The sequence below is a fragment of the Molothrus aeneus genome, chromosome 20 (assembly GCF_037042795.1).
Source record: "Molothrus aeneus isolate 106 chromosome 20, BPBGC_Maene_1.0, whole genome shotgun sequence".
Classification (NCBI taxonomy): Eukaryota; Metazoa; Chordata; class Aves; order Passeriformes; family Icteridae; genus Molothrus; species Molothrus aeneus.
In genome coordinates, this window is record NC_089665.1 from 4,274,548 (window position 1) to 4,299,973 (window position 25,426).

Genomic DNA, 25,426 nt, shown 5'->3' on the forward strand with positions numbered 1-25,426 from the left:
GGTAGCACAGTGAATCTGTGCCTCTTGTGCAGAATGGACTCTGCCATTTACATGTGCAATGCTCAGATTCCTGTGGGGAATTGGGAGTTAAAATTCTGGTCTTTTGATGGGGTGGTGTCCATTTGATGGGGTGGGGCAGATGGGGTGGTGTCCATTTGATGGGGTGGTGTCCATTTGATGGGGTGGGGCAGATGGGGTGGTGTCCATTTGATGGGGTGGGGCAGATGCTCTCGGCTCCCGCCTTGCAGTGAGCAGCAAATGAGCCTTCTGTGCTTCTCCTCCATAGCAGGCACCAGTGCCAGCCTTTGGACAAAGGCAAGGCTTGGTGCCAGGAAACGCTTCCTTAGTCACTCTTTCCTCTAAAATACACAAAAAAACCCCCAACCATTCATTTTTTCTTTTTCTGAGGAGACTGCCACGCTCCAGCCTGAACAGTGACAGTCCTAATTAGGAGTGGGATGATGTCTGAGATAAAACCTGTGCACGTCCCCCACATTCCTAAAGCTCTGTCTGTGAATTCACCCGAGAAGGGACCTGTACGGGTTCTGTGTCCGTGCCATCCCTGCCCATTCCATTGTCAGGAATCCCAGGAACCAGGCCCCCCCGTGGGCACACTCCGTCCTGCCGGAGCCGGGACTCGAACCGGCGTCTAACAGGGGCTGGGACTCGAACACGGGATCTCACCGGGGCCGGGACTCGAACCGGGATCTCACCGGGGCCGGGACTCGAACACGGGGTCTTACCGGGGCCGGGACTCGAACACGGGGTCTTACCTGAGCCAGGATTCGGACCCGGGGTCTCACCGGGGCCGGGGCTCGAACGCTTATCGGCCGAACCGGGACTCGAACCCGGGCTCTCACCGGGGCCGGGACTCGAACCCGCCTATCGGCCGAGGCGGGACTCGAACCCTGGTGCTCAGGGCCCGCGCGGGGCGCGCCGGGGCCGGAAGCGGAGCGCGGTTCCGGGGCGGGCCGTCCTCGCCGCCGCTCGGTCCCGCACGATGCTCCTCGCCCGCTCCCTGCGCGCCGCCGCCGCCGCCGCGCTGCGCCCGCCGCTCTCCGCGCCGCGCCGCCCGCTCAGCTCCGCGGCCCCCCGCGCGCTGCTGCCGCCGCCCGCCGCCGCCGCACCGGCCCTGGCGCGCTCGCTGTGGCAGCTGGGCGGCGGCGCGGGGCGGACGGCGCTGCTGCGGCCCCGGCGGGGCTCGGCCGGGCGCGTGTCCTGCGGCTGCGGCGGGCTGCACACCGAGGGTGAGCGGGGACGGAGCGGGGCCGCCCTTGGGAGGGCGCGGGGAGGACACGTGCGCTGCACCCGCTCCGTTCTGGGAAGCACGTGGGGCGGGGGGGCTCTCCCTACTGCCCCTCTTTCCCTGACCCCCCTTCTTTCCTTAAGGCAACCCCACCTTTCCCTAATCCCCGTTTTCACTAAACCACCTATTTCCCTAAATCCCTTAGGTCATCACCTAGGCCCCCTTTTCCTCTGTACCCCTTTCGCTACCTCCTTTTTCACCTACTCCCCTTTCCCTAACCTCCTTTTTCACAATTCCCTTTTCCCCAATCCCCCTTTCCCTAACCCCTTTTTTTTGTTCAAACCCCCATTTCCCCAAACTCCTTTTTCCTACCTGCCCTTCCCTTAACCCCACTCCCCTTTTCCCTAACCCTCCCTTTTCTTACTCCCCTCTTTCCTTTACCCTCCTTTTCCCTAAACCCCACTTTTCCTATCCCTCTTTCCCTAACTATCCATTCCCTAACCCCGTTTTCCAACACCCCTTTCCCTGAACTCACCCCCCACCCTTCATCCCTCTCTTTCCCTAACCCCATTTTCTTTCCCCCCCAGGAGACAAAGCCTTTGCGCAGTTCCTGACGGACGAGATCCAGGAGGAGAAGAAGATCCAGAAGCACAAGTCCCTGCCCAAGGTCTCCGGGGGGTGGGAGCTCGAGGTGCACGGCACGGAGGCCAAGCTGGTGCGGAAGATCGCGGGGGAAAAGTGAGTGGGGTGCGGGAAGGGTCCCCAGCCCCCGAGGGTGGGTCACAGTGACCAGGCTCCTCCCGGTGCTCACAGCCCAAACCCTGCAAAGGCTCTTTGTGTGACCACTTTGGGCCAAAGGCACTTTTTTCACACCTTTTTGTTACTGTGTTTTGTGTTACAAAGTTTCACGTGGTCTTCCTGTTTGAAAAATAACAGTTCGGTAAAACTTTAAAAAGTGAGGGCACTTGGAGCTTCTCCCAGGTGTGTCTTTTGACTGCAGTGCATTTTTGGGGGTGTGTTCAAAAGAATTGTTTCTTTTTCTTGTGCAGGATAACGGTTACATTCAACATCAATAACAGCATCCCACCCTCGGCTGAAGAGGACACGCAGGAGCAGCAGAAACCTGATGAGCAGGAGGTGACTTAGCCTTGATGTGCATTTAATGCTGGGACACAGATGAAAAATGGAATCTTACCTTAGGGGAGTTGGAGCCTTGTCCTCAAGTGTTGAGGCTTTTTCTTCCCCTTGTGTGATATTTGGGAGCTTTAAGTCACAAAATGCAGATTTTCAGGGCTGCCTGTCCCTTCCTCCCTGCTGCAGAAAGGCAGAGATAAGGAGAAATAAGGAGAAATTAGAGGAATTCCAAGACTTTCTAGCACCTTCAAAAAGGATCTACAGGAGAGTGGGAGAGGGAAACTGTACAGAGGAATGGAGTGACAGGTTAAAGGGGGATGGCCTTTAACTGGCAGGGAGTGGGGCTGAATTGGGTATTGTGAGGGATTGCTCCCTGTGAGGGTGGGGAGGCCCTGGCACAGGGAGTCTGTGGCTGCCCCATCCCTGGAAGTGTCCAAGATGAGGCTGGATGGGGCTTGGATCAACCTGGGATAGTGGAAGGTGTCAGGGAATACCCAGTGCTGGCTGGGCTGGGCTGTGGTTGCTTTGGCTCCTGTTCAGATTCCAGTGCTGATGCAACTGTTCTCTCATTTAGCCTGAACTTACATCAACTCCAAACTTTGTAGTGGAAGTCATAAAAGATGATACAAAACAGACCCTTGTCCTTGACTGCCATTTCCCTGAAGATGAGGTGAGTATCACTGTGCCCCTCTTGGATTTAACTGCTCTTTGTAATCTCTTGCTTTTCTGAATCAGCAGAGTGCCCAGTCTCCTCTTATTTCTTTATTTTTCTTAATCACCAAAAAAAAAAAAAAAAAAGCTTTATGTTGGCAAGAATAGTAGGGAGGAAATGTGCATTCCTCACATCCTGCACTGGTGTTTCTGATCAGTTGCTTATTGGGCTCTTTATTGAATTACAGTAAAGAAGTAGGGATTAAAAAAGGAGGGGAGAAAATAAAATGGAGAGCTTTTGCTCACACTGGTATTTGTGGTTTATTTTGTAAATGTCAGGAGATGTTTAACAGCCAGTCTTGGCTGACAAAGATGAGACAGACATGGGAAGACACGTAGAACCACACAGAAGTTATATATTATGTTTTTATATATTTGTAAAGTTCAGGCTTCTGATTTACATGGCAGCACAAGCTTAGAGGATTTTCTGAGTTCTGTGCATGTCTGTGCTTGTCCTCACAGACCTGGTGAGAGGGGGGAGAGGCACAGCTTGTCTGGCCTTGGGGCTTCTCCTGAGCTATTCCCAGCCTGGGGATGAGCTGGCTGAGTGTGCCCACTAATTGCAGCTAATTGCATGCCTTCCATTTGTTTTCCTGCCTCAGATTGGACATGAAGGAGAGGAAGAAAGTGATATTTTCACAATTCGGGAGGTCAGCTTCCAGCCCACTGGAGAAGCTGACTGGAAGGACACCAACTACACCCTCAACACGGATTCCCTGGACTGGGTAGGTGCTGTTCAAGGCCACAGAGGGCTCTCAGCTCACCTCACCTGGCTGTCCCTCTGCTCCTGGGCTGGGAATTAAACCTGTCAGGGTGTCTGAGACAGGGGCTGGCCCTGCTCTGCCCCTGAGCTGCTGGTTCTGCTGCAGACTGAGGGTGTCTCATGGTCCCAGGGTTGTGCACTGCTGGTGGCATTACCAGGAATCAGGACAGACAGGGGGATCTTCTTCCTTTCCAGATTTTATAGGCAGATTTCCCAGCAGGGAATCGCATTCTGGAAATGCTTTGACACTTGTTAAACATCTTTTGATATGTGTGTTTAACAATGTGGCTTATCAGACACCATGTGTAGGTAAAAGCATCTGTGTGGTATCTGAAAAAATACATTGTGTCCTGGTTTTCCAGGTGTGTTGTTAGACTTGTAACACTAAAAATACGCTCTACAATCGGTGTGTTCTTGTGTTCTCAATGCCAGGATTTCAAAAGCTACAATTTTTAGTTTGAGGCTGTCATATTTAAAACTGAAAGAGAAGTGCTAGAGTGTATCCCCTTGAGAAGCATTCATGTTAAAATTGCTCAGTGTGCTGTAGACCATCCCACACTGATTATTCTTTTTTTCCCCTAAGACATTAAATTAATTTAAAATATGTATGTAAAGGAAAAAGCCAAGTTCATGACTGTAACATTTAAGCCTTTCAAAGAAACCAGTACATCAGATACCTTCCAAAGTGTTAGTTCACCCCTGGGTAGAGGGACAGGCAGAGCTTGGCCTGTGTCATCCTTGACACACTTCCCCTCCTGACTCCACAGTCTGGGGATCATCTCCAGGGTGCAGTTCATTTGTAGTGTTGGGTTTGGGTTTTTATTATTTATTCCATGGCCCTTTCTGTCCAAATGTTCACCCAAGGTCAGGCCTGTCCTCCTGGGGTGGTGCCTTGGGAGGCTGCCTAGAACAGAGGCTAGGCAATGTTAAAGGAATAAAATAGGGATTTATTAAAAGGCCTTAAAGGATACACCTTGGGCAGTACAAGAGCACAGCCAGGGCTACACCCAAGATGGTTGATGAGTCATGAGTTTTCACACTTTTCTAAGTTTTAGTCCATTTCCATATTGGCGTTAATTGTCCAATTCCAGCTCCAGGTTATGCAGTCCCATCCTCCCAGTTTGCTCTCCTCAATTTGCTGTTTGCACTTTTTGGGCCTGAAGCTGCAGTGGTGTCCTTGGTTCTGGGGCTGGAAAAGGATTGTTCTGTGTGACTGAACTGTGAGGAGAACTTGCTGACAATTTATATGAAATTCAGAGTTAAACACTAATGCAGTGCAGAATCTGGAGACTATGAAAGGCATCAGTGGGAGCTGGGCCTGATTTTCCTGGGAAGAAGTGCCAGTTGCCAGGGGACATTTTAATGCCCCCCTGCCCAGGCGTGTTCCACTAAGGAAGGTTTCTGTTCCTTGCTCCAGGCTCTCTATGATCACCTGATGGATTTCCTGGCTGACAGAGGAGTGGACAACACCTTTGCTGATGAGTTAATAGAGCTCAGCACTGCCCTGGAGCACCAGGAGTACATCAAATTCCTTGAAGACCTTAAAAGCTTTGTCAAATGTCAGTAGGTCAGGCTAGGAATCTCAGCCTCAAGTGTGGGTATTCCACAGTGCTGCTTCATCCAGCAATACCCAAAAATATCTTCACAGTGGTTACAGAGAGTAAGTAACTTGGAAGGTGGAGAAGGAGGATGCTCATTTGGATTTGGGGAGTTGTAGTGATGGTGCAGCCCCAATCAAGTTCTCCAGTGCTACAGGCCGGAATTGCCTCGCCCTGCATGGGGCTTTTTGTACAATTAAGAGTGAATGTGAAGAATAAAAACTGTTCAACATATCACTGAAAAGGGTGGTTTCTCTTCTTCTTGCTGTACCAGAGCTGCCATGAAAGTGATGGCAGAGTTTCTCTCTGCCAGAGCTGCTCACAGTAGTTGTGGCAGTGATGGTTGAGCACTTCTACTTAAACTGGTGCCTCCAATTGCTGTTTGAAGGTTTTAAGTTTATTTAAGTTAGTTAGTTAATTTATTTAAGGTTCATTTAAACTCAAAGCTGAAGTCCAACATAAGCTGTGAGATCACTGATGTAGTATTAAAGACAACACCAAGGCCAAAATAAACTAAATATATATTTATTTCAAAACATGTCCTGTGTGGTTAAAAGTGCAGGTCAAGGCAATCCTGTGCCTTTTGCAGTGTCTTTTTGACACAGCAGTTAGAAAGAGTACAAAAGAGTCCTAGCAGCTCTGGGTGAAGTTTAGTATTGAAGTTTTCCAGAAGTAAAGCAGCAGCTGAATCACCTTAGAGGAGAATCATCCAGGAGTCACAGACCTTCACAAGAAAGTTGAACAGAGAACTGTGTTAATGTATAAAGTTCAAAACTATTTGAACAGGAAAAACTATTGATTAAAGGGGGAAAAAATTCACAAAAAAGGTGTTGAGCACTGGCAGAGGCTGCCCTGGGAAGTGGGGGAGTCACCATCCCTGGAGAGATTTAAGACATCTAGATGTGGCACTTGGGGACATTGCATAGTTGTGGCCCTGGCAGTGCTGGGGGAATGGCTGGACTTGATCTTAGGGGTCTTTTCCAACTTTAACAATTCCATGGCTCTATTTGAAATGCTCTGCCCCTAGCACTGACCTCCCACTGGTTTTACATAGCAAAGCAAGCACCAGCTCTGGCTTGAGCCAAAGGGCTGCTGTGTGGTCTCTGAGACATCTGGATGAAGTTTTTCAGGAGGTTTAAACAAATAATTTTTAAAACTTTTCTTCATGAACCACTTATCTGATCAGATTGTGCACACAAGACTTAGAAGTTGTTGGCTAAAGTTAGGACACTAAATTTGACAGGTCCTTGAAAGATTCCCTAATCCAGCAGTTAAAGGTGTGTACTTTGAAATTTCTCTTTTATGGTTACTGGTGGTCAAAGGTAAAGCCATTTCCAAGGAATTTTGTGAAAAAACAGCCACACAAACCCAGAGATCAACAGACTTGTGGTTTCTGCCTATGTAATTGAGCCATGGACCCAAGCAGTGATCCTTTCCAGGAACTTGACATTTGCACTCACAGGGCAGCTCATCAGCAGACTGGCTTCCTCCTCCATGCCACTGGTGACTGTGAACTCGGGGCTGTGCAGGCACCTCTGACTGTGCTCTGTCAAGGTGCTTTCCAGCAGGGACCGAAGCTTCCCTTCTGTCATATCCTGAGAATAATTCATTAAAGGTCAGCTGGAGTTCCTGTCTGGGATGCCACACACAATGTGTAGTGCAGCTCACCTGTGTGCTGATGTGCAATCCACACTGGCAACAAACCAAGTGAGCCTTCACAGTCAGGTTATTCCTGGGAAGAGCAAACAAAGAGCATCATGACACCCAGAACAAGGGAAGATCTTAGCAAGAAAAACCCCAAAAACCAACCCAACACACTCCCCCCATTAGATTCAGATCATTGCTCAGGCATTTCTATGTTGTTGAAATGAACAGCAGCCTTTCTCTGCACATTTCTAAGCCCAGATTGCTGCAGGAGAGTGAGGAATCTGATTCCAATGCCAAAGGCTTTCTTACTTCCTACATACAGGGCAGATGACCCTGTCAGAGGCATCCAGGCCGTCCAGCATGGCATTGAGACATTCCTCATCGAAGCGCAGGCTCCGCTCGTACTCCTCGATGACCAACTGCTCTGCAACGACACAGCACAGCAAAGCACCCTCAGGGCCTGCTGGGCAGCACAGGCAGAGCTGCTGGGCTGATGCAGGCTGGGCTGGATATGAGTTTCTAAGAACTTTTACTCCTCTGGCTCAGATTTGTATGCTTGGTGAAATCATTCCTGCTAATCCGTTTTTTTTCTGTGGCTCAGCTCGTCTCATATGGGTCTTTCTGATCAGCACTTGAGAAAGATCCTGAATTGATTTGTAAAGGTTCCTAGGGCTAACAGATCTTAGTCCTGTTTCTCTGGCCTCCCCCACAGATGCTAAAATGCCACTTAAACTCTTAGAACTGTGAGAAGAGGTCTCAATACCTCAAAGCCTCAATAAGATTTCTAAGGAGGCTCTTGCCCTGTATCACGTGGTTTGCAGGAAACAAGGAGTGCAGCCTTGGCTCTTCTGCATTACCAGGAAGTTACACATCAAACAGGAGTCAGAAGATGTGTAAAGATCTTACCTTGCAAGATCAGTTCTCGTTGGATCTCTTCCAGCACTGCCAGCTCATCAGGGTCCTCCAGCACCTGAAAGATTAACCAGACAGTGATCCTCCCATTCCAGCCACTTTCTCACTTCCAGCACCTGACTGAGCAACACAAATCCACTCTTATTCTCCTGTCTAGTAAATCCCTCTATTTGCAAACCCATGCACTGTGGGAAGCAACGTGTACTGTAAACACAAATGCAGAGCCAGCCAGAAGAGACCCAAGTACAGCCTGTCCAAGAACTTGCTTTTTAAGACATTGAAGTTTCATTTCCATTCTCAGAAGAGGGAAGTGACAACCAGCTATAAAAAGCACAGATGAGGAAATCAACCCTCTGCTGTGATCCACAGGCTGTGAAGGAAAAAAGGAATTTCCCCACTCATGCCCAAAGGCACTTTCACAGCTCAACACCCTGCCTGAGCTGCAGAACAGGAAACCCTGAAGCTCCTGAGTTTTGTTAGCTCCAGTGAGAAGTTAAAGTCAGACCCGCAGGGAGCTGTATTTGATACTCCTGTATCACACACATGGTGTTGAGGCTGGGGACCCAGCACTGACCTGCTCCATGGGCTGCTCTCCGCCGAGGCCGGGAAGCCTGTCCCGCAGCTCCTGCCACTCCTGCTCCATCACCTCCTGCACCAGCAGCGCGCCCGGGGCCGCCCCGCACGCCCCATCCCCGGCCTGGCGGTAGCGGTCCAGCAGCTTGGCCCGGCTGCTCCTCAGCCGCTCCATGCAGCGCTGTGGGGACGGGAGGGGAGAGCGCCCGCGGCCGTCAGCGCCCGCTCGGGGGGACACGGGGGTACCGGGGCTGGGAGGTGAGACACGGCGGAGGGGGTGCGCCCCACAGGGCCGAGAGACCGGGAATCCCTGAGCGGGACACGGGGGAGGCACCAGGGCTGGCCATGTCCGGAGGGGCTGCGGGGGAGTTGGCTGACAGCTCGCAGCGGGGGCAGCGCCGGGCGCTGGCAGAAAGCGTTCGGGACGCGGTCAGGGGAGAGTTTCGGACGGGGCGCGGTTTACCCACCCCAGCGGGACCACTGCGGCCAGCCCCGGGAGGACCGAACTGGGTTCGGATGAGGAGACAGCCCACGTCCCCCCCTCGCGGCCCGCTCCCCGCTCACCCTGCGGTACGTCTCTCTCCAGGGCGGCCCGCCCGGGCTCTTGTACCGCGCTCGGTGGCCCTGCACCGGCGCCGCCATCGCGCCGAACCCGCAGCACGCCGGGCCCGCGGGGCACGCCGGGAAATGTAGTCCGCGGGCGGCGGCGCCCATTGGCCGCGCGGGCGGTGACGTCAGGGCGGCGCGGCGAGCGGGGCGATGGCGGCCGAGTGCGGCCCAGCGGAGCAGTGGCGCGCGGCGCTGCCGCAGCACGCGCTGTTCGGCCGCCTCCGCGAGCGCGCGCCCGCCGCCCCCCGCCCGCCGCGGCTCCGCGACCTCCTGTGCGGGCTGGGCTCCGACCTGCTGCTCTGGGACGGGCCCGCCGCCGCCCTGCTCGCCATCGGCCTGCGCCGCCTCGGCACCGGCACCGACCCCGCCGCGCTCGGCCGCTACCAGGTGCGGCCCCCGCCTGGCGACGGCGGGAGGGGCTGAGGGGATGGAGGGGAGCAGGGGCTGGGGCGGGCGGTGTGAGGGAAGGGGGAGGCTGTGAGGGGATGAGGAGGAGGGGGCCGGGATGAGGGGCTGGGTGTGAGGGGATGAGGGGCTGGGTGTGAGGGGCTGGGCGGACCGTGAGGGAAGAGGGGCGTGAGGAGATGTGGGGATGTGTGGGGAGTGTTAAAAACGGGACAGAGAGGATGTGGGGGATGCGAGCTGTGAGGGGAGGAGGGCCATGGTGGGCACGGGGCTGAGGGGGTCTGTTCCTTGAAGGAACATCGTCATCCCTCAGCCCGCCCTGGAGTGTCCTTCCCCAAGGAACCCACTGCTTTGTGCCTCATTCCGTGCCGTGTAAATCACCATCCAAAATAAAGATGAGCTGTACTTTGGTTTGAGTGCTTCGAACGGCATGCGCTTCCCTGTAACATTTCTGTTTTCAGACTCTTCTGTGCATAAACCCGCCCCTTTTCGACGTGCACCAGACGCTGCTGAGCCCTGCCCAGCACCATGTGGCGCTCATTGGTACCAAGGGGCTCATGGTGCTGGAGCTGCCCAAGCGCTGGGGCAAGAATTCCGAGTTTGAAGGTGGGAAATCCACGGTGAACTGCAGGTGAGTGAGACCTCAGGTGAATAATGACACCCTTGTCCTGCCACTCTTCCTCCACAGCCTCCCTTTCTTGGAGTTAGGTAGATATAGAAGGCACTGGTGGAAGGTACAGGTTGTATTGGGGTTGGAGGGCAGTCACAAATAAACTATTGTGGCTCAAATACTTGCTTGCTTGTCAAGTAACCCAAATAAATGACCTTCTAAACTTGTTGCAATTGCTGAGGAGCAAGATGCTCCTCTAGTATTCTGTAGCTTTCCACAGAATCATAGAATGGTTTGGGTTGGAAGAGACCTTAAAGGTCAGCAAGTTCCAACTCCTGCTATGGATAGGGATGCCTTCCACTAGACCAGGTTGCTCCAAGCCCTGCCCAACCTGGTCTTGGACATGTCCAGAGATGGGGCAGCTTCTCTGGGATCTTTCAGCTGTGGCAGCTAAAAGCAGACATTTGGGGGGAAATAACAGAGGCCTTCAATTTACAGCTGCTTTCCAACTTTCAGAGTAGTGCAGATAAAGACTCTGAAAGCTTTTCATTGTGTCTCTAGCTCTTCTTGCCCCTGCTTCCCTTTAGAAGTAGCTTTGTGTTTCTGGTCCCAGTGCAAGTCTCTGCTCTGTGTTCCAGCACCATTCCTATTGCGGAGCGGTTCTTCACCAGCTCAACCTCCCTGACCCTAAAGCATGCAGCCTGGTACCCCTGTGACACCATGGAACCCCACATTGTGCTCCTGACATCAGATAACACCATCAGGTAAGCCCCATTTGTGGCTGATTTTTCAAAGTGTGGTTTGTTTTTTTTGTCATGTCCAGCCTTAGTTTGTCACTGGGTATTTGCATCCTGCCATTTTTACCAGAGTTAGCAATAAAAAAGTAGGATGGGGGGAATTTCAGAGTGAGTGGCTGATGTTCCTGTGTCAGCAGGGAATGTGCAGCACTGCCAGCAGAGTGAGCATGGCTGCTGTTTCTTTCCCCCAGGTTCTACAGTCTGAAGGTGCCTCACACACCCATCAAAGTGATTGTGCTTTCAGACACCGAGGAGGAGACTCTTACCATCAAAACAGGGTTGGTGTGGCTTCTTGTATTCTGAAATGCTTCTGCAAAATACTCAGCATTCTCAGTTGTGTTTTTAATGAATAAGTGATAAATATGCCTGAAAATCTCATATGAATTCTGTAGTGCTAGCAATTCTTCATAGCAGAGTACCTACACTTTTCCCTCCCCTTCACCTTTTTTCCCTTTTTTCCCTTTTTTCCCTTTTTTCCCTTTTTCCCTTTTTTCCCTTTTTTCCCTTTTTTCCCTTTTTTCCCTTTTTTCCCTTTTTTCCCTTTTTCCCTTTTTTCCCTTTTTTCCCTTTTTTCCCTTTTTTCCCTTTTTTCCCTTCCTTCCCTTTTTTCCCTTCCTTCCCTTCCTTCCCTTTTTTTCCCTTCCTTCCCTTTTTTTCCCTTCCTTCCCTTTTTTTCCCTTCCTTCCCTTTTTTCCCTTCCTTCCCTTCTTTCCCTTCTTCCTTCTTTCCCTTACTTTCTCTTCTTTTCTTTCCTCTCCCTTTCCTCTCCCCCACCCTTCTAAAGCAAAGTGGTGACAAACTGTACAGTCAAGTGTTTGTCAGAGTAGCAGCTTGAAAACCACACATTGACTTTAGGAAGGGGTTTTTGAATGAGGAATGTAGAAAATAGATTATCTTTTTATGTCCCTCGTGGCCTGGTTGCAAACAGAACTCATGCATCACAGAGTGGCGTCCCTCACAGGAAGCACCAGAACCCCTCCCGTGTCTCTGGAGCTGTGGGGGCACTGCAGAACTGATGTGTCCCTTACAGCCTGTTGTAGCTGGCAGGGGTGGGTGGGATGGGGTTGGGCAGGGGTTTGGCAGCACAGCCCTCAGGAGCAGGTGGCACTCTGTGCTCTCAGTGCTTGCTGAGCCCAGCTGCTTGTGCCCTGTGCCAGGAGAGCCTACACCGCGTCCCTGGGCGAGACGGCCGTGGCCTTCGACTTCGGGCCGCAGGTGCCGGTGCCCAAGCACGTCCTGGGCCAGCGCGGCAGCGAGGAGGTGCTGGGCTACCCCCTGTACATCCTCTATGAGAATGGAGAGACCTTCCTCACCTACGTCAGCCTGCTCCAGAGGTAGGGTCTGACCCCCAGGGCTCGTGGGGTGCTTGGGTGTACAGTGCTGGGGTGAGAGTCACCTCTCAGCTTGGCTGGGACTCTGTGAGGGATGCTGGGCTGAGTTTTCTTGTATTGCAGCCTGTTCTGTCTCTGTGGCAGTGCTGACAGACTGGAATCCAAAACCAGCGTGTCATTCTTTCTCATCCAAACACTATGGGTGCAGCTTGCACTGCTCAGAATGCACTGTGCATTATTTACCACCAGCAATCTGATATGAAGACACAGGGCTGTAAAAAGATCAGTGGGTCTAAGGCTGTTCAGTGTATTTTGTGGCACAGACATCCTTAGCTTTGGATGAGGCTTATTGAGCCAGGGATATCCTAGGAAAATAAATATTTGAAGAGCATAGGGAGTTCACAGGCTGTTCTGCAATGGAAATGATTAATCAAAAATATAAACATGATACAAGAAGGAATTTAGAAAACGGAGAAGATGGTGCAAGACTTGAAAGTTAGATCTTGTGTAGCTGAATATTAAAGAGTGTGGTACTTGGGTTAGAAACAGCACTGTGAGGAGATCTGTCTGCAGGCAGTGAGATGGCCTTAGTCCATCTAAAGTTCTGCCCAAAGAAATGCCACAACACAAAATGCTGCATGTGAAGTGCAAGAACCAGTTGAGTAATCATTAACTTGAGACTTCCATGAAAATGTTTCCTCGTGAATTTTTGCAGTGTAGCTTTGGTTGCTTTCAAAGCATAAAATGAGCTCTGATTTCCCCTCTGAGATCTCCAGCAAGGAGCTGCAGGTCAGAGTTGCAGTCTGCAGCAGCGCAGTGGGACTCAGAGCTCCCAGCACTGTTTGGCAGCCGTGGGCTGAGGCAAACCCAACCCCGTTCCTTGCAGCACGGGCAGCCCGGGGAAGCTGCTGGGGCCCCTGCCCATGCACCCGGCTGCCGAGGACAACTACGGCTACGACGCCTGCGCCGTGCTGTGCCTGCCCTGCGTGCCCAACATCCTGGTCATTGCCACCGAGGCGGGCATGCTCTACCACTGCGTGGTGCTGGATGGAGAGGAGGATGATGAGCAGGTACCTTCTCTTGCTTTGGTTTTTTTCTTGTAGGTATTTTGGTTTTTTTCATCCAAGTTCTTGCTGCAAGGTGGCGGGATGCCTCAAAGTGTGTGCCAAGTGCCAAAGCTGCATTCTTTAGGAATGAAGCAGTGAATCTTTCTCCTGTTTCAGCCAGTCCCTGTGGCTCCCTGACACTTTTATTTTAAATCTCAATCCTGTGTACCCTGATAGTAGATCAGTTTTTGATCAAATTTAAGGATCTAATTTAAGGAGGATTTTCTAAGAAACCCTGGGTTTGAGTTAATTTTTTTAAAGTAAACTTGAACTACATTCCTTGACAATTAAAACTTAAAACGCTTTCTTGATGCTATTTTTGTTGGCATTCCTATTTAAATGATGTCTGACAGAAGAATTCAATGCTCTTTACAGTCAGAGAAGTCCTGGGACCCCAGATCTGATCTTATTCCTTCCCTGTACGTGTTTGAATGTGTTGAGCTGGAACTTGCACTGAAACTGGCAACAGGAGACGAGGAAGATCCTTTGGAGTCTGACTTCTCTTGCCCAATCAAGCTGCACCGAGGTAGGGCTGTTCAGCTTGTGGCTTTTTATTATTATTGTGGCACACATTTGGGATCCAGTCATTTGCACATTTCATCAGTGTCAGACAAACAGGGGGATCAGAGTAAGGATTTGCCTGATGCCCTCAATAAAGCTGTGGAAAGAGCAAGCCTGGCAGGGGCTCCAGTGTAGATCACACATGGTCAGTACTAAATCCTGTCATCTGAAGGTTATAAAGCAGAAGTTTCTGCATCTGTGCTGACCTGTGAGTGTAAGGGAGTGCTGTGGGGAGGGTGATCCTGAGGGAAGGACCTGCTTATCCCATAGAATTGGGGGCAGGACAAAGTGTTTGGGTGTTTGGGAGCAGCAAGCAGCCTGTCAGAATGCTGATCTGCTGGTTTTAATAATCTGCCACTGGAAACCTACCTGAGTGATGCAATGTGGTGTGATAGGTTCAAAACAACTCAGCAGTGTGTGAGACTCTAACACATGTATCTCTGTTTCTGGTGCTTGCACCAAGATGTTAAAGCTGCCTGGACACTTAAGTTGATACACAGGATCAGCAGTGCAGGTGTGAAGGGTGAGTTTTTCTCAGTTCACTGCCCATCTCTGACATTTTCTGCTTCAATTTCAGATCCCAAATGTCCCTCTAGATACCACTGCACACACGAAGCTGGTGTCCACAGTGTGGGCTTGACATGGATCAATAAACTACACAAATTCCTTGGTTCAGGTGAGTGAGAAAAGTGGGGAACAGATGAACATCCACCAGTAACAGACTGGTGGATGCAGGTACTACTGATTCCCTCACCCTGCAGAGTGGATCTGATGCATCCTGGCATGTCTCCTTGTAGATGAGGAAGACAAAGACAGTTTACAAGAGCTGGGAGCAGAACAGAAATGCTTTGTTGAACATATTCTTTGTACAAAACCACTGCCATGCAGGTAAAAAACCAAACTCCTTCTCAATTGCTTTCAAGTTGGGGACTTGCTATGGAAAATATTTATGATTTGTTATCTTTTGCTGCATTCTTGCCATTAAAGTAAGCTCAAAAGATTTCAAACAGTACAATTGAGCAATTGGTGTATCAGGATTCTTTCTGCACAGTTAGGGTACTAGCTTAAATTCTTGTGTTACTGTCTGAAAATCACTTGTCAGATCAGCAGAAGTTTTCACTTCCATTTACCTGACCTTGGAGCATTTCCAAAAGAGTAGAATGTGCACAATTTAAGGAATAAAGAACTTTCCTGACTGGGTAATTTTTGTGTTCTTCCCTTCAGGCAGCCTGCTCCAATTAGAGGATTTTGGATCGTTTCTGATGTCCTGGGGCCCACCATGATTTGCATCACCAACAGCTATGAGTGCATTACAAGGCCTCTCTTGTATGTGGTTCTCAGTTGAAGTCCATGACTGCATGGGAAGGACCAAAAAAGGATATTCCTGTTTTTCAATTACTCTTTGATTGTTTCACCCCAGGCTTCTGCAGCTCTTAGGACACTCCATGAAGTTTTGCTTTCTGAACACTCCCTGTTTGAGCACTGAAGTGTTACTGTAGCACTTACCTACTGCTGATGAGGTGTTTGTAGGGATATAATTAATCAGGTCACTTTTAGTGAGTATTAGGACAAAAAAATGTTCTTGATGGTATTGTTGGGGTTTTTCAGTAGTGTTGATATTCTTAATGGGCTGCTGAGTTGTGTGCCTGAAAGGGGAAAAACAGAAGTAGGATTTTTGTTTGTGCTTCCAGTTACTTTATTTGGAGGTGGTGGCAAAGATACAGAGTGGTGTAAATGTGCATTTGCACAATGAAATGAACACCTTGAGGGGGTGACACTGTTTTCAGCTTATTTTTTGCAGGACACTGTTTAAGGTAGGAGAGGTTTAAGGTAGGATCAGCAGAGCCAGTGTTAACATCAGGTTCTCCTGGAGATCTTTTATTTATTTCACTGTTTCCACACAGGTGGGCAGTGACCAGGCAGGGCGCTTAGTGGAGAAGGTCATGCTGCTGTTCCAGTGCCTGCCTGCCTTGTTCTGGAACTTTCTTCTCCTTAGGCCAAAGGATATTTATGATCCTTGCTAGTTTGAGCTGTGACCAAACAGGTGTGGGGCTGTGAGCTTTGCCTGCCCTGCTCGGGCTGGATTTACCACATCACTGAAAGAGCTGCAGTGACCCAGGAGCTCCCCAGTGGAGGAGTCCAGTGAGGGAGCTGTGGCCTGTTTCAGTGTCAGGGGTGTGACTGTGTTCCCTGTGCTGCTGTGTGCAGGAGCACCGTGCACCCTGCCTCCCCTCCCCTGCTGTGCACCAGGGAGGACAAGGAGCCGGCCGTGTCCCCGCTGCGCATCGTGGCCGAGGCAGAGCATTCCTTCGAGAAGCACATCCAGGGCATCCTGCAGCGCAGCTCTGCCAACCCCCTGCACCTCAAGTGAGCAGAACCTGGGGCACCTGCAGAGGGAACACTGGGTGTTGGCCAGTTCCTGCACCAGCCCAGTGATGGTGCAGGCTGGGAGGGGATCTCTGGCTCCAGGCCCCTGCTCAGAGCAGGGCTGCCCTCAGCTGATGAGGTTCTCATTGCTTGGCCCATTGGGGTTGGAGTATCTTAAGCTACCTTGGGATTTCCTCGTGTCAAAGGGATTTCATTGTAATCCCTCAGTTTCATAACACCCCCCCTCCCCCGAGGTTTACCATAAACACTGGAAGTGGTTTAGCCTTCCAAAGGAACATATTAGTAAGATGGCAAAAATCTCAATCTTAAGATCTGCAGATAAAGATGCTGCTCCTCCCCCTGAAGAATGCCTTCAGCTCCTCAGCAGAGCCACCCAGGTGTTCAGAGAGGAATATATACTGAAACAGGACCTGGCAAAGGAGGAGATTCAGCAAAGGTAATGCAAAACTCTCATGAAAATGTGCTGGCATGTCTCTGTGACACAGCAGCACTGTGGGTCTGATCCTGGTGAATGAGTAAATGTAAAACTAACAATGAATACCAGAACTTAAAACTAAGTTATCAGGAAAAGCAGGAATGAGTTTAATAGCTGATCTCTGTGGTGGCTTATAAGGGAAGAAGAAAATGGTAAACACACACAGATAAAATGCTTTTCTCATGGTGTTGTCTGCCTGCCTGGGCCTGTGGGTGGCAGGAAGTCTGACCTCAGCACTAATCCTGACAAAGGGAAATTGCCTTAAGTCTCTGCTGCTTCAAATCATAGTCAGTTATTTACACTATACAGTTAGGACAAAAAGGGAGTTTTTTCTCAGTGCTCCCTTTTCAGTGTCTTTAGTTCTTCCCACTCCCAGGATTTTCTCTGTGGTGTAAAGCCTGATTCACCTGGTTGCAAGTGGTTTGATTTTTTTTTTGGTATGTGTTTACTTCAGAGTGAAGCTGCTGTGGGGACAGAAAAAGAAACAACTGGAGGATCTGAATTACTGTCGAGAGGAGAGGTGAGTAGAGCCTGTCTCCTAGATCCAGTCAAACCTCAGGAGTGATGCACCTCTGGTGGTTTGGAACAGGTGACAAGTGAAGGCATTCCCAGCCTGCAGGTTTGCTCCCTCCTCCAGCTGCCTTCTTCAGCCTCCTTGTCCTTTCCCCACACCCTGGCTTGTCCCGTGTGTGGATCTAAGTAAGGAATTGTTTCTCCCTCACCTTAAGGAAAAGCTTGCGGGAAATGGCCGAGCGCTTGGCTGACAAGTATGAGGAAGCCAAAGAGAAGCAAGAAGACATCATGAACAGGTGAGTGCACACAGGGCTCTATTTCACCTCACACCACCTGATGTTAAACAGAGTTTGTAGAACAGAGTGGGCAGGAGCTGCTGCACTGCTTAGTTACAAAACTGGGCTTCTGCAATTCCCTGTGCTGGGGCTTGGTGTGATCTGTCTGCAGGCCCAGCCTGAGCCAGCCCCTGCTCAGAAATGGCACTGAGACAGCTGGAAGGGGAAGGTGAAGCCCCTGAGACTTGGGCAGCATGGCCCAGGTGTTTGAGCAGAGCTGGGTACCAGGGATGTTAACTCAGAGACATTTCTTGCTTTCAAAGGATGAAGAAAGTCCTTCGGAGTTTCCACTCTCAGCTTCCTGTTCTATCTGACACTGAAAAAGATATGAAGAAGGAACTGCAGACAATCCATGACCAGCTGCAGCACCTGAGCAATGCCATCAGACAGGTGAGAGGAGGAATGGCCAGGCTGGGAGGTCACTGAGCTCCTCCCTCAGTGCTGACAGACGAGTCCTGCCCACAAAGCGATGCTGTACTTGTGTTAATGAGCAGCAAGGAACTAAAGGGGCTTTGGCCCTTGGTGGTAATACAGACAGGACCTTTGCACACACTGTAAGCCCTCAGAGAGCTCCCCCTTCCCCAGCCTGGCAGGGACAGTTCTTCTCTTCGTGGGAAGTGCAAAAGCAGACAGATTTGAACCCAAAAAGAACCAATTAATTGCAGTACAACACAGCACTCTAATTTACAAGCTTCCACTGTGGCAGGCAGGAGCAGCACTGACAGGGGCCTTGTCTTCTCTCCTCCCAGGTGAAAATGAAAAAGGAATACCAACAGAAACAGATGGAGAAGGGCCGCAGCCCCCGCAAGCCCAGCATCAGCCTCAGTGCCTACCAGAGCAAGTGCATCCAGGCTGTCCTGAGAGAGGAGTAAGTGCAAGCTGGGCTTCTCCTGAGGGAGGAACCTGAGCCCTGGCTCACCTTCAGGTCAGGTGTCTCGGGTGTCATTTAAGCCATGCTGGGGCAGAGGGGCTGAAGCCCAGGACGTGCAGCTCCTGAGAGCAGCACTTGGAGCAGATGTATGGAAATGCTTTTTGCTGCTGGATCCCAGGGAGTCTGTAACCCAGCCTGGGATCAGACAGGCACTGCTCCCCTTCCTGCTTCTACCAGCTGAAGTGTTTCCCTTCCTCCCCAGCTCTGTGCAGCCTTTTGACTTGGGTTATTTTTTCTTGAAGGGGAGAACACATCCGGGAGATGGTGAAACAGATCAACGACATCAGGAGCCATGTGAACTTCTGACGTGTCCTGGAGAGGGGCTGGATGAGCTTTACCTGGCCCTGGTATTCCCCTTGTATATTTACCATTTGTATGTTGAACAATACACCTTTTACATATTATTTTGTAAAGAATTGTGAAATAAAATACTTTTGATATGACTCCTCATAAGCTGTGGTTTTTGTTTCTGTCATGGAAGGGGATGTGCTGCAGGTGTTTCATATTTGGGGTGTTTGTTAAAGGGTAATTCCTTCAGCTGGGGGTTATCCTGGGATAGTCTCCCACCCTTGCTCCATCAGGGGTTCCCTGGGGGGAGGCTGTGGCAGGAGGCAGAGGAGAAAGACCAGAGCCGTGCACACACACACTTCAGCAGCTTTTTTTAATTTGGAACACTTTCTCCATAAAGGACACACCTTCAGTACAGTTAACAAATGGTTACACTGGAATCCTGGAGACAGCAGAATTCTACACCCACGATTGCACAGGACACCAATGGCTTGGCTCACTGGAATGCAGTATTGACTTCCAAACACTGTTTGCCTTTTGCCAAGATGGCTCTGCAGTCCTTCTTGCCATCACAAGGCCAATTCAGTCTCTGCTGTAGACAGACTCTAGTGGCCAATAAGGAATTGTTGTCCCTCATCCCTGCCCTTGGAAAAGGTGCCATGGTGAAGCTCAGGGGGGACAGGAGTTACTGCACTGCTAAAACAGGGGGGGCACTGCTGGGGGGTACCAGACATGCTGCAAGAACACTTTGTACAGGTTAAGACTATACAGGTACAGGAATGCAGACAGAACTCCACCTGGGCCCTGTTACAGCCTCCACCAGCAGCTCATCCCCTGGCACAGCTGAGCAGTGACACTGCCTGAGCCAGGAGAACCCACCCTGGCCCCAGCCATGCTCCACAACACCCAGACCTGGAAGGAAGAGCATTTGTTTTCTCATGTTCATGAGCAGCAACACCAGAATCCATCATCCAGTGAGTATCTACACCAAGAGCTTTTCCTACATTTACAGTCTTTTAAATTTGCTCTGCAAATTTGGCACACACTGTCTTGTTTTGCTTTTCAAGGCCCCTGTGAGTTTGAGTTCAGCAGAAGCTCAGCTGCTGCTGCTGAAGCTTTGCTGTCCTTCCCCCAGGAGGGACAGCAGTTTGCAGGGAGCACATCTCCCACCACTTCTGTGAACAGCCAGGGTTCCAATTGCAAACTGAATTGTTTAAAAGTCTGACATTACAGCAGTTGGTGAAAAGGGTGACTCGTGTTCCAACACTAAAATGGCCACAGCTGGTACTGGGACAGGAGCACAGGTGTTGGGCTGCGTGATGGAACAGGGAGGTGAAAAGGAAAAACCACGCAAGAGCTGCCTGCCCTCCTCTCCACACCAAAGTTCCTCCAGGGACTTTTACAGTGCCTGGTTCACCAACAAGGAAAAGCACACAGTGCACACCCCCAGGGCTGCAGGTCTGCCTTTGGAGCAGCTCCACAGGCCCTGGGGCTACCAAGGAGCCCAAAGCATTTGCCCCACTCACCTCCTTCCTGCCAGGCTGCAGCCATGAGCTCGCCCTGACACCACCACAGTGGGGAAAGCTGTGCCCATGAGCCATAAAAACACAGCAAGGAAAAGCCCCCAGCCCTGGAGCACCTGAAAGGCTCTGAGCCAGCACAGCCAGGGCTGCTCAGAACAGGTCAGACACAGGACCAGCAAGGGATGCTGGAAGGCCAGAACAGCCCCTTTCCCTGCTCTCTCACACTGGGACCATCCAGAAACACAACCAAAAAATACTTTACTGTGAAGACTTCAAGGTGCAGTTCCTAAAGAGCTCAGCTTGCTGAAGAAGGTGCAGGATGTGGTGTAGTTTTGCCATACAAGAGGCTTCCTTCCACCTCCTGCACAGGTGAGGCCCCAGTTACAGTAACTAACCCTGTAACCTGGTACACATTTTGGCAAGGGAGGGTGGGAACAGAGAAAAAAGTTTTCCTTTCTGTTCTGCAGCTCCTACTAAAGGCCTGTAGTTTTGTCTCCAAAGTCTACCCAGCCATTGGAAAACCGAATGAAAACATCTGGTCCTGGATTTATGCATCAGGACCTGGCTGCTGTCACCCACAGTTCAGCAAATAGTGAGGAAGAGTAAAAACCCCTAATCTGGTACTTGCCAAATAAGACTCAAGCCACACTTCAACGTCACCTTAATGTGACAGTAAGTGTCATCTCTAGACATGACAGCTCTGCCATCTGTTAGTCATTACTAAGGTGGGAAAAATTGCTTTTGGGTGTCAGGATTATGAAGAGAATTAATTGCTAGGGTGAATAAAATGCTTTAATTCTTGTAATGAGTGGCAAGGAATTGAGCTTGTATGATGCTTTTTTGGCTGTTTTTAAGGCATTCCTCTTCAAAACCACTGGTTCTGACTTTATGTCAGTAGCAGGATATACACTGCTAAAAATAGGATCTAAGCACTTAAAATATATAGTCATGTGCATTGCAGTTTGGAGCATTTTCTGTCACTTTTGAAGGTGATGAAGAAAAGCAGATCTCTGGCCAAGTATATGAAGGAAAAACATCAAGGAATGAAGGAAAAGCTAAGAAGTTTTGGACAGCAGGATCTGCTCCTTCAGCCTCCTTTGAACTGAGTTGTAAAGTTCAAGAATTGGGTTTGTACCACCAGGATCATCAACACCTGCAACAGCTCAGGAATGTGTCCAGCTGCATGCATGGAACTCCAGCAGTGCAGGAGGAGGAGGAGGAGGAGGAGGAAGAATGCTCATGTTACCTCTAGACTTTTATAGAACAAGAAACCCAAACCTGGCAACTGAGTGATCCCAAGAATTTCCTGCCTCTGCTGCCACATTACTCAGTGTAATTGAACAGTCTGGGAGCAGGACCAGGGCAAGCACAGGAGGCAGCCCTGAGCAGTGCAGGACAGCAGAGCTGCACTGCCCCTCCAGCAGCACAACCCTGCAGCTCCTGCAGGCTGTGCCCTGCCCAGGAGGGGCTGGCAGTGCCTCCCTGGGTGCTGGCACTGCCCTGGCAGAGGGGGCAGGAACAGCTTCACTCACAGCTTCACTGGACACCTTCTCTCCCCAGAGAGCTCCTGCCTTCACACCTTGTGCCACCCCCAGAGCAGAGCACACCTGCCCCACCTCAGGCCAATGCTCACATATGCACATGACTTTTACCAGCTTTTTTCTGTTTGGGTTTTTTGTTTGCTTGGTTTTTGGTTTGTTTTTTTCCACAGAGAAGGGATTCCAGGCACTGCTCAGCTTTAGGAGATGAGAAACAACTGGTTGTAGCTCCATATTCTAAATTACATTTGTGAAAAGAGATTACAAAACAGTGCATTTCTTGTGCTTTTCTTTCTGTATCTGAATTCAACAGAAAAATGGCAAGGAGTTAAATTCTCAGTACAGTGTTCTTTTTCTTTTGGATTAGCATTTATCTGTTCAGGAGATAGACAGCTCACTCATATCCACATTTCAGCAGCATTCAGATTCTTCACAGAGCCAATGGGTTTTTTAAAAAAAAAGTACTGAGTTATGAAATAAGATCAATATCCAGTGTCCTGCTAATAAAGTCATATTTTAATATAAAATATTCATACAGCATACTCTACACCTCATTCTCTCTGCTAGCTGAATACTGTTACTGACTATTCAAACAGAAAAACTTCAACCACTTTGCTCTTCAACGTTTTGGAGGGACAATAGTTTCCAGCAGCTACTTTGATCACAGTAGTGGGGGAAAGAACAGAGGGAAAGACAGGGGTTTATGTTCCAAAACTCTATATTAGGTTACGAAGTCGGCTGAAAGAGGGAAGTTTTTCAGAATGTAAGGACTGATCCCACTCAGTGGAACACGAAACACTGCACTCATTAGTGTTTCCATTAGAAATTCTCCTTCCTACACTACAAGTCACCCTTGTGCTCTCTTCCTGCCCAGTACGAAACCTTTTTCCCCTCTAGAAACAAAACTTAAGTCATTGCTCCCCTCTGTTGTCTTCTGCTCTCTCGGTTAGAGTTAAATAATAATTAATGTTGCTATAAAGATGAGTTAAAAACCTCAGCCACAGCCTTGGAGCCCATCAGGGTGCCTGTCATGTTTCAGGGAGCTGATTAATGTCCGTCAGTTTTGTGTCGTTCAGGATTGCACGGATCCTCTCCAGGGAATCTGCCTGCCGGATCCTCTCCAGCTGCACCTGCAGGAACAACACAGAACTCAGTCAGCGAGGGCAGAGCCAGAGCCAGGCCTAAAGGGGCTCAGAGCCAGGCCTAAAGGGGCTCAGAGCCAGGCCTAAAGGGGGAAGAGCTCAGAACAAAAGGGGGAAGAGCTCACACCCAGGCCCAAAGGGGGAAGAACCCAGAGCTCACACCCAGGCCCAAAGGGACCCCCTAAGGGATCCAACATCCCCAGGGGCTGAAGAACTGCAAGGTGTGAAGGAGCACAAGCTTAATTTGGGCCTAAGAATAGGAAGAAGACATGAGGCAGTTGTGATTTTACAATAATCCCCCACTTTCTGGGGGTCCCAGGCATCGTCAGCACTCTGTGTTTTGTCTCATGTCCAGCCACTGACACTGTACTGGAAAACTGGAGATGTGCAAAGTAAACCCTCCTAGGAGCAGCCCAACACGTGCCTTGGAGGCTCTCAAGGTCACAGCCAAAATGCTCTTGGAGCAAACATCCCATTTCCAGGCTCACTCCTTGCTCTGCTGAGAATCCAGTCTAAGCTGTTTCCTGTCTGCTGAAAAAGGGCCCAGCAGAGCTGTGGTGGAACCAATGCAAAGAGAGCACAACTGATTTCTTTCTCACACTCAAACTCTCACCATCTTTGCAATAGGATCTGGGTTTCAGTTATAAATCCCCAACTAGCATTTCACTGCTTTTTAACCCTTCCTCTGAACTGCTGATAACTGATTTGGCCAGTGAACCCCTCACACAAGGGGCACCTGCTCAGGCTCTCACTGACAAGGCCAGGGAAGGGAATAACCCTGCCAAGAAAGCACAATCCTCTCTGATGGTCATCTCACACTGTGTACAGTGCACATGGCACAAACCATTGCTTCAACTGAGCACAAACTGATGTGCAGTAACTGCTTAGGGCAGAAAGAAAACTCAACACACAGCTACAGTCCTAACTGAGCTCAAGGTTTACTGAACTACCTGCAAGCTGTGGAAGAGTCCACCACACATCTTCAAAGTGGTGGCTGTTTGCTCTAAGAACTGCATAAAACAGTGCCTGCACCCAAAAAGTGAGGATGAGGACAAGCAAGAAGCAACTTCCCTGAACAGGACAACTCAATAGTCTCCTTTGTCCTACCACCTCCTCCAGACACAGAGCCAGAGAGGACAGATCTCCATTGTCCATCCAGCTAAACTGTGTCTAGTAAACAAATCTCCCATGTTCTGGTGTTAATTTTCCAAGTAAACCTGAATGCCTGGCTCAGAAAATGTGCAGTTTGAATTCTGCTGGATGTCACTGAGGGCCTGGCCAAGGACTGCAAGGGGATGGGGCTGAAATTCAGCACCTCCTCTGTGAGCAAAGCTGGAACATAAAGGGGGCACAAACTCTGGGAACACAGACCCTGAAGGTGAGCCCAGTCCAGCCTGGCTTCCCCAGGTCACTGAGAGTTCCTCTGCACACAAACTGCAGCAGAACAGCCTGAAAAACCTGGATCAGCCTCAGGGACACCCCTGAGAAAACTCCTCCCCTCAGCCACCTCACATCAACCACAGGTCCACTTGGTGGAGGAAATACAAGGAAAACAGCAGAGACAAGAGCAAGGACAAGACTTTTAGAATGCATAAACAGAAAGCAGTAATTGTAACACTAAGAACCACTTCATATATTCAGATTAAGCAGTACCAGCTCCTTACTTTGTCCTCAAATATTTGCATCTGAATGATTTGCTATGAAAATATCACATTGGAAGCATCAGGAGATGGACAAGGAAAAACACAGGCCTGGAAGAGCCATCATCTTTGGCCCTGCACAGTTGCTTTTAGTACAATAACTGAAAATTAGCTAGAACCATGTAATCAAGATGGAATCCCAATAGCTTTAATAATAATATCATAGTAGGAATACCTGAGCAAGTTTATTACACTAACAAATTCTAAAATAGATCATAAATACCAACATAAGAAAATTTACAACTGCTGTTTCTTATTTTACTCAGCTCTGGGGAAATAAGGAAACTAAAGCAGCCCTTACACATTGATTGGACTCTTACCTGAAGTGTCTGAGAAAGCTTTACAAAGTCTCTCTGCACTTGCTCACTGACATCCAATTCAGTCTGCAACCTCTGGGCTTTGTTCTTCTCTTCAAACACCAGCTGCTCAAGGTTGGCCTGAGGAGGAAAAGGTTCTTATGCTTGAACTGAATAAAAATCAGCAGCTTGTATGAACTGATTAAAGTGTGATACCAGAGGAGAGCAGCACAGCATTCACAGGGCCCTGGCAACAAACTAACCCAGTCTTTCCACACCTCAGTTTTCCAAAGT

At 49.8% G+C, this 25,426-nt stretch overlaps 4 protein-coding genes across 4 annotated transcripts in view; 2 read left to right on the forward strand and 2 right to left on the reverse strand.

Annotated features, from left to right (window-relative positions):
• Positions 1-1,000: 1,000 nt before the first annotated feature.
• C1QBP (complement C1q binding protein) lies at positions 1,001-5,686 on the forward strand. Its single transcript, XM_066563640.1, has 6 exons — positions 1,001-1,247; positions 1,834-1,984; positions 2,296-2,383; positions 2,955-3,050; positions 3,694-3,816; positions 5,272-5,686. Exons 1-6 carry the CDS (start codon positions 1,001-1,003, stop codon positions 5,419-5,421), a joined length of 855 nt encoding a protein of 284 aa, XP_066419737.1. The 3' UTR covers positions 5,422-5,686.
• A 275-nt stretch (positions 5,687-5,961) lies between these two features.
• On the reverse strand, positions 5,962-9,251 carry RPAIN (RPA interacting protein). The gene is made up of 7 exons (XM_066563641.1): positions 9,149-9,251; positions 8,586-8,765; positions 8,006-8,069; positions 7,409-7,523; positions 7,121-7,184; positions 6,913-7,047; positions 5,962-6,176 (listed from the first exon to the last, which is right to left on the reverse strand). The coding sequence occupies exons 1-7, from the start codon at positions 9,224-9,226 to the stop codon at positions 6,147-6,149; spliced, it is 666 nt and encodes a 221-aa protein (XP_066419738.1). The 5' UTR covers positions 9,227-9,251; the 3' UTR covers positions 5,962-6,146.
• Positions 9,252-9,343: 92 nt separating this feature from the next.
• On the forward strand, positions 9,344-19,088 carry NUP88 (nucleoporin 88). Its single transcript, XM_066563678.1, has 17 exons — positions 9,344-9,580; positions 10,060-10,229; positions 10,847-10,972; positions 11,197-11,283; positions 12,163-12,339; positions 13,223-13,406; positions 13,818-13,968; positions 14,581-14,679; positions 14,801-14,891; positions 15,228-15,329; positions 16,212-16,370; positions 16,702-16,827; positions 17,321-17,386; positions 17,595-17,675; positions 17,978-18,104; positions 18,464-18,582; positions 18,888-19,088. Exons 1-17 carry the CDS (start codon positions 9,344-9,346, stop codon positions 18,949-18,951), a joined length of 2,166 nt encoding a protein of 721 aa, XP_066419775.1. The 3' UTR covers positions 18,952-19,088.
• A 204-nt stretch (positions 19,089-19,292) lies between these two features.
• Positions 19,293-25,426, reverse strand: part of RABEP1 (rabaptin, RAB GTPase binding effector protein 1) — a 47,751-nt gene continuing 41,617 nt past the window's right edge. Inside the window, exons 17-18 of the mRNA XM_066563237.1 lie at positions 25,157-25,273; positions 19,293-23,124 (exon numbers count right to left, since the gene is read on the reverse strand). Coding sequence (XP_066419334.1) covers positions 23,023-23,124; positions 25,157-25,273 — 219 coding nt within the window. The 3' untranslated portion in view covers positions 19,293-23,022. The remainder of the gene's footprint in view (positions 23,125-25,156; positions 25,274-25,426) is intronic.

Excerpts from the sequence above, each read along its gene's own strand:
- RPAIN (XM_066563641.1), bottom strand. The coding sequence starts at position 9,226 with ATGGCGGCGCCGGTGCAGGGCCACCGAGCGCGGTACAAGAGCCCGGGC. Across the intron at positions 7,524-8,005 it reads ACGAGAACTGATCTTGCAAG|AGCAGTTGGTCATCGAGGAG; the intron begins GTAAGATCTTTA and ends GTGTCGTTGCAG. Across the intron at positions 7,048-7,120 it reads GATTGCACATCAGCACACAG|GATATGACAGAAGGGAAGCT; the intron begins GTGAGCTGCACT and ends AATTATTCTCAG.
- NUP88 (XM_066563678.1), top strand. The coding sequence starts at position 9,344 with ATGGCGGCCGAGTGCGGCCCAGCGGAGCAGTGGCGCGCGGCGCTGCCG. Across the intron at positions 14,680-14,800 it reads ACACAAATTCCTTGGTTCAG|ATGAGGAAGACAAAGACAGT; the intron begins GTGAGTGAGAAA and ends GTCTCCTTGTAG. Across the intron at positions 17,387-17,594 it reads AATTACTGTCGAGAGGAGAG|GAAAAGCTTGCGGGAAATGG; the intron begins GTGAGTAGAGCC and ends CCTCACCTTAAG.
- C1QBP (XM_066563640.1), top strand. The coding sequence starts at position 1,001 with ATGCTCCTCGCCCGCTCCCTGCGCGCCGCCGCCGCCGCCGCGCTGCGC. Across the intron at positions 1,248-1,833 it reads CGGCGGGCTGCACACCGAGG|GAGACAAAGCCTTTGCGCAG; the intron begins GTGAGCGGGGAC and ends TTTCCCCCCCAG. Across the intron at positions 1,985-2,295 it reads CGGAAGATCGCGGGGGAAAA|GATAACGGTTACATTCAACA; the intron begins GTGAGTGGGGTG and ends TTTCTTGTGCAG.